Source organism: Ictalurus punctatus, chromosome 28 (assembly GCF_001660625.3).
Source record: "Ictalurus punctatus breed USDA103 chromosome 28, Coco_2.0, whole genome shotgun sequence".
Classification (NCBI taxonomy): domain Eukaryota; kingdom Metazoa; phylum Chordata; class Actinopteri; order Siluriformes; family Ictaluridae; genus Ictalurus; species Ictalurus punctatus.
The window spans coordinates 1,886,237-1,893,696 of NC_030443.2; the positions used below are offsets into that span (position 1 = coordinate 1,886,237).

At 38.8% G+C, this 7,460-nt stretch overlaps 1 protein-coding gene across 1 annotated transcript; it reads left to right on the forward strand.

Annotated features, from left to right (window-relative positions):
- The first annotated feature begins 1,567 nt into the window (after positions 1-1,567).
- crx (cone-rod homeobox) lies at positions 1,568-5,738 on the forward strand. The gene is made up of 3 exons (XM_017459583.3): positions 1,568-1,764; positions 3,645-3,796; positions 4,725-5,738. Exons 1-3 carry the CDS (start codon positions 1,677-1,679, stop codon positions 5,280-5,282), a joined length of 798 nt encoding a protein of 265 aa, XP_017315072.1. The 5' UTR covers positions 1,568-1,676; the 3' UTR covers positions 5,283-5,738.
- Positions 5,739-7,460: the final 1,722 nt, after the last annotated feature.

Consider the following 7,460-nt stretch of genomic DNA (forward strand, 5'->3'; position numbering starts at 1 on the left):
TACACACCAATTAAAAAAATTCAATGAATTTTTGAAGATAAATTCACTTTCCCACACCCATGGTACCCTGAAACTTACCTTTTTCACCCCCACGTGTACTCTGTCCATCCCCTTCTCCTCTTTCTGTCCCACTGATGAGAAATGACTGTTTTCCCTCTTTATCCTGTACTAAGAGACTTATTGAGATTTATTTGAGATAAAGCACATCATAATAAGTCAGCCCAACTCTCTCTCTCTCTCTCTCTCTCTCTCTCTCTCTCTCTCTCTGTATGTGTTTGTGTGATTATATAACATGACAAAATTAGTTCAAATATATTCATAATTTATTGCACAATACTCAAACAAGCAAATAACGTATAGCGTGTTGTTATTCGCCTTCATATTAACGTTATATTATAATGTGTATATTAATGTGAGCAGTTTTAACCAAACTGGAAAATAATGGCATTTATGAAAATGTCAGTTTCAAGCAACGTTTATGATAAACATTAGCTCCATTTGAGTTATTCATGGAGGCATGAAATCCAACAGTTTAAACACATCACTGCCAGAATATATATATTTATATATTTATATATTTATATAGGTGTGTGTGTGTGTGTGTGTGTGTTGTTGTTGTTGTTTTTTTTTGTGATGCCATGAAAGAAACATTTTTGATGCTACAGTGAAGTGATTTCTGTTAGTTCTTCTACGGCTTTGAAGAGCATGTTCCTGGCTCCTTGAAACTTCTAATAAACATGTTTGACACTAGAGATGTAAATATCTTTCTCGCACCATAAATAATACACTGTAAAACCAGACAAGTTCATTTAACTCAAAAAAATCTGAAGAAACTAATCACCTCAAAATGTTTACGTTGATAAATCAATTTCTTTAAGTCAAATACACTCAAATAAAACAAGCTTGAGTTATTATTATTATATATATATATATATATATATATATATATATATATATATATATATATATATATATATATATATATATATATATATATATTTAAGTGTATTTGGCTTAAAGAAATTGATTTATATATATATGATTGCGTTGTCGGATGACAGAAGGAAGAATCAGGACCTGGTTCTGATACTGATACTGGGTCAACCATGTAGGCTACACACTCAGAAGAAAGGGTACTCAAGTGTACTTTGATCCTTTCCTTCTTTCCAAGAGCATCAGTTCCTGAGATATCTGCTGAGATTAACTGCTATAATAATTATTATGCTTGTAAATGACATTTATGGCACTAAAAAAAAATAGTTTAATATAGTGGTTTTTTTTTTAAGTACATGCAATGGGGTGAACAATAACACGACACATTAAAGAGCAAAACGAAAATGGACAAGGATTTGATTGCAACGAGTTCGAGAAGAGGAAGGAGAATGAAAGGAGGGAGGGAGGGAGAGAAGAGAGACAAAAGAGATATAAAGAGAGAGAGAGAGAGAGAGAGAGAGAGAGAGAGAGAGAGAGAGAGAGAGAGATATCTGCTCATTGATTAGCTCTCCTGTCTGTGCGCTCTTCTAATTTTTTTTTAATACATCACAGTCAGTTGTAGTGAGTTGTATAACTCTGTCGCGCGCGCGGGGGTGCGCGCGCGCGCGCGCGCGTGTGTGGATGAGAACAGAAGTTGTTTGGTTCTCCTGGTGCACTAGTGAGAGGAACTCTCGGAGGTCAGCATGATGTCCTATATGAAGCAGTCACAGTTCGGTTTAACGCTGCCGGCTCCCGGTATGGAGCTCCTGCACACCGCCGCCTCCTTCCCCGGTCAGTAAACAACTCTTTAACACACACTTTATATACAGTATAGTATAGGATTTTTCACTTTTACATGTCTTATGATACCATTTATCCAAAGCTATTTTCGTCTAAATACATCATATTTTTTATTATAGGAATTATTGCAACCCATTATAATAATTATTATAAATTACTGTACTATTAATAATAATGTGGGGGAAAAGATTTATTATTGGTTTCTTATAGTTGTAGCCTAACTGGTTGGTCACATAAAATTTTTTTAAAAAACCCCTCATTAACTCATAAGCAACCAGGTTATAAATAATTTCATCCTTCTGTGGTCTGTCGGCCGACATTTCATTAAAAAAAAAATTATAATAAAATAAATAAATAAATAAATATTAAGAAATGTCAGTAGATGTAAAAACTAACCACATTAATGTAATATTTCATATTTGAATAAACATTACACATTTAAATCATGAACCTAATATTTATACATTTGAATGGATTATGCTCAGTTTGAGTCTCAGAGGGAATTTGGTCGTTTATGACAGTTAAAGGTTGACCAATCAGCGGATATTTTCTTTTATAATCCGTCATTTATGTGTTCCAACTTTCACTGTAAATATTTCATGTGTATTCTGTTTAAAATCCGGCAATCCAGTGTCCAGCTGACTGGTCTGTTTGTGAATAGACCTGTGTGTGTGTGTGTGTGTGTATATATATATATATATATATATATATATATATATATATATATATATATATATATATATATATATATATATATATACAGAATATTTTCACTCGAATCAAACAAGATGCAATCTAGATGGAATTGCTCACTAGGAATAAACTCGAACCGAGTAAATAAAGCTGAAACACAGAATAAATGAATGAATAAAACTTTGGCCCCCACTTAGAACAAAACAAATGAAATAAAATCAAATAAATAAAGCTATAATGGCAGTGTGGGTTTGTTAGTTCTTGTTACAGTACAGTGATATATATATATATATATATATATATATATATATATATATATATATATATATATATATATATATATATATATATATATAATTTTTCATTCTCTGTTTGACTTTTTTCGTTCCTCTTAAAAAATAGTTATTTGCAGAACTTAAAAAAGCAATACCAAAAAAAAAAAAAAAAAAGAAAGCAAAATATACACCTCAAATATTTTTTGGTTTTGAACCAACCTTTGCGTTTACATTGAAATATTTTGCTAATGATGAAATACTACTCGGTTAGTGTACTACTTTTGGGGGCATGTTAATATTTCTTTTAGCCTGTATAGAACCCTGTTAGAAGTCTTTATTTGTCGCATACACATTACAGCACTGTCAAATTATTTTCTTCGCATATCCCAGCTTATTTGTTTGCTTATTTATTTATTTACATTCTAACTAAATTCACGATTCATGATTTTCGGAAACAATTTTACACACAGTTTTAGATGATATCGAAGATGGAACCAGATCAGTATTTCAAAAATGATTGTATATAATCATGTTGTAAAATAATCTGATTTTATAATCATTTATTAGTCTAATTTCAACTGTTTTAGAATGAGACTGAATGAGATAAATTATGGTAATATATATGGGCTAGTGGGTAACAATGTGCAACAGAGGAATGTAGAGTCATATAGTCGGCTATATATAGTGAAATAATATGGCATTTAGTCAAAAATAACAAAGTGTCAAAGTTAAAGCTCGCTTTTTCCATTTACTAGTAAAATAGTAGTTTTCTATTATGCCTATCTGAAAACTGGAGATAAATGAATTGTTGCCATATGGCAACAACATAATGATTTTTAAAATGATGTTATTCAGTATTCAGATGGGGAATCGTGAAACCAACGCCTCTGTATCTGTCTTTAGCAACCCCGAGAAAGCAGCGTAGAGAGCGTACCACCTTCACCCGGACTCAGCTGGACATTTTAGAAGCATTGTTCACAAAGACGCGCTACCCAGACATCTTCATGAGGGAGGAGGTGGCACTCAAAATCAACCTGCCTGAGTCCAGAGTACAGGTGAGACCATGATCAGTACAGGTGTGATACAAATGTGCAGGTGAAATCTGGTTTATCCCAGGCTGTGGGTGAAATATAACCGAGTATGAATGACATGCTGGTGATCCATCTGAGCACAGGTGAGGTCTATCTGAGTGCAGGTGAGACACAGGGACACGTAGGACACTGCAAGGGCTACATGAGCACAGATTGTACAAGGAAGGTGCAAGAAGGAGATATGACCTGACCGAGTGCTGATGAGAATCTGCAAGGTACAGGTGTGACATGTGTGAACCTGCCTGAGTACAACCGAGACCTATAAAGGTACAAGAATGACACATACTCTTAGAAACAAAAAGTTCCATTTAGGTTCTAGGGGACCCCTTAATGGTGCTAGATAGGGTTCCAAGTAGATACTCAATTAAATTTTAGAGACACAGGTGTGATCTCTCTGAGTACATGTGAGACATTGCACGGTAAAGGTGAGACATACCTGAGAACAGACAGGACACAAGGGGATACAGATCAGACCTACAGGTGAGACTCGGGTGCAGGTGTGTAAACATGTAATCAGGAGATGTACATGTGTGTAATTGAGATACAGATAGTCCATCGGAGAGACACAGACCTGTGTTTCAGTGTTAACGGAAGGTGTGCAGGTATTACCATTGAGGACCCCTTCAGGGGGTGCTATTGCTTTGATTTTCATTTTACACTGAAGTCTATATTTTCCTAAAAGGATTAGCGAATGTTCTCTTTTTTGTGTCTGTAATATAAACATATTTATTTATCTGCATCTAGACTACAAATCTAGAGACATCCCACAACTGACACTCTTTCTAACAGTTTAAACTTTAACCGTTTTATTCTTGATTGCTATTCTTTCACGCATACTTCCTCCTTCTCTAAATTGTCTTCCTGGTTTTCTTTGTCTGTCTTATTCTTGTAGGTCTGGTTCAAGAACCGACGCGCCAAATGCCGTCAACAGCAGCAACAGCAGTCTAGCGGCCAGCCCAAGCCTCGCCCTCCGAAGAAAAAGGCCACTCCTCCTCCACCCGAGATGCCCTCTGATCCCTCCAACATCTCAGTGGTCTCACCTCCTCCTCTTCCTCCTCCAACCCTAGGGTCCGCCCCTGTGTCCGTTTGGAGCCCTGCCTCTCTGTCACCTCTCCCTGACCCTATGTGTGGTTCAGGTACCGCGTGCATGCAGCGTCCATATACCATGAGCTACGGGCCAGTGTCATCCTCCTACGGCACAGGCTTTGGCTCGTCGCCGTACTTCGACTGTGGCCCCTACTTGTCGCCTGTTACCTCTCAGGGAGCTCTCTCGCCCCTTGCTGTGTCCTCTGTAGGCACGTCACTCAGCCAGTCACCCTCGCTTGCCTCGCAGGGCTACGGCGTCTCCGCCTCGCTCGGCTTCGACTGCCTCGACTACAAGGACCAGCAGGCCTGGAAGCTCGGCTTCAGCACTATCGACTGCCTCGATCACAAGTTCCAGGTGCTGTAATGAGTGGGAAACGGGAAGGAAGAGGAAAAGAAAGGGAAGGCGGGAACATGAGGGAAGAGGATACAAGCTGCCGTTGCTGAGAATTTGTCGTCGGGAGAGTTTTGGGGACTGATTCGAGGCGCCATCCATTTTTTAAAAAGATGGCAGCTGCTTTTCAGTGATTGGTTGACATTCTTGAGCAATCGTCATGATTAAAAACTTACCTCACATACATTCACAAATTTATATCTACACACACACACACACACACACGATCAGAGAGCCGGGTCTTAGTGGAGTCTCTGCCCAGCCGTGTTTCTGTCTTTCTATTTTCTTTCTACTCGTTTTATTTCCTCTTCTAGGATACTATATAAATGATTGTGTTGTTCTTTTAGATTGCTAATATTTATCACCTGTTAAATTATAAAAAAAAAGAACATTCAGTGTACTTCTATGTAGTGGTCATTAAAACTGATTTGTTGCTGCAGTGGCTCCTGTGGATCTTTTTTTTTTGGTCTGGAGGACATTTTCCCTTCATCTTAAGGCATTCGTTTACGTTTGCAATACCATTATTCTATAACATCTCAGTTCATATCACAGTTCATTCGTGTTGATTTAAGCATTTTTAGTTGATTTCATAAATACAGGAAACTACAGAGAAAAGAAAAACCAGTTTGCTATCTGAGACTGGTTCAGACTTGGGGTGGGTTGGATGCGAGTGCAGGTTTTTAAGTAGACCCAAGGCAGACACAGGGAGGCACAAGATCAGACTGATCTACAAACCGATTAGACTAGGAAAAGGCAAGTTCGTAAACTTATAGGCAAAGCAAAGTGGAAACCAGAAACACTATACACTTGCAGGAAAGTCTGGTACCATCACTGTTCAGGTTATTCAAACATTTGGGAATCGTGCATAGGGTTGTAGATCAAATGAGTGGTCATGTGATGTGGTGTGGTCTGTAGTTAGCATGATTGTTAGCTATGAATGTCTGAACAATATTTAAAGAAGGTCAGAACTGTTCAGAAAGTGAAAATAATTTCTCTGGTTTCCACCCACGTCCCAAAAACTTGCTGGTAGATGGATTGCCTGGTGTCCCATTCAGGGTGTATTCCCGCTTCACACCCGATCTCTCTCCATCCCAACCAGGATAATGCAGTTACTGAAGATCAATCAACAAAAGATTGAATTTTCTGTCTGAATATCACTGTGGGTGGGTAGCATAGAGGCTCAGTGCTTAACACGTTTGCCTCACACCTCCAGGGTTTGGGGGCTCAGATCCTGCCTCCGCCCTGCGTGCTGAGCTTGCATGTTTGCCCAGTGCTTCCAGGGGTTTCCCATGGGTACTACAGTTTCCTCCCCTTCCAATCCAAAGTCATGTGTTGTAGGCATCTCTAAATTGTCCATAATATGTGAACATGTGTGTGATTATGCCCTGCGATGGGTTGGAACCCTGTCCAGGGTGTCCCCTACCTTGTGCCTCGAGTTCCCTGGGATAGGTTCCTGGATCCTCCATGACCCTGTGTAGGATATGCGGTACAGAAAATGGATGGATGGATACCATGGTCAGAACTTGAAATCATTGTCCATAATGGACGGTGTACAGTTCACAGAACTGTCAAACTGGGTTTAAATTTCGTGTGTATTAGCATATGTTCAGAGATGAGGAACAGTTCAAGTGTTCAGATTTTAATCCTGCCGTCTGGTTACCAGTTTGTCATGACCAGGCGACCGTGTATGTGTGTGTGTGTGTTTGTGGTGGTGGTGGTGGGGGGTTATTTTAGTCGATGACCCAGAGAGTACATCAATCTCCTTATCGTCAAACTGACACGAGCCTAAAGCAATTAGGCAGGATTAGCAAAGACCCCTTAACCACATCGCCGTCTGTTCTGCTTCTAACATTTATTCTTTCTCTTCAACATTCTTCAGAACTTTTGCACTCTGGGGAAGTGAAGAGACTTTGAGAAGAGTGTGTAGAATGAGGAAGGAACCTTGAGAGGAACTAGACTCAGAAGGGAACCCGTCCTCATCTGGGTAACAACAGATAGTGGGAAACTAAAGGGAAGTTCATTATGGTTTTAACATGAAGTCTGTTTGTTGAACTAGTGTACTGTTCACTAAAGGAGACCTGAGTGGAAAACTGCATGTGGTCATTGCAGTCCCAAAGCCATCACAGCAACCGTAGTCCCAGCAACCACAGC

Bases quoted from the DNA above. Each gene is read 5' to 3' on its own strand.
- crx (XM_017459583.3), top strand. From the start codon at position 1,677: ATGATGTCCTATATGAAGCAGTCACAGTTCGGTTTAACGCTGCCGGCT. The intron at 1,765-3,644 runs GTCAGTAAACAA...ATCTGTCTTTAG, and splicing joins CACCGCCGCCTCCTTCCCCG to CAACCCCGAGAAAGCAGCGT. The intron at 3,797-4,724 runs GTGAGACCATGA...TTATTCTTGTAG, and splicing joins TGCCTGAGTCCAGAGTACAG to GTCTGGTTCAAGAACCGACG.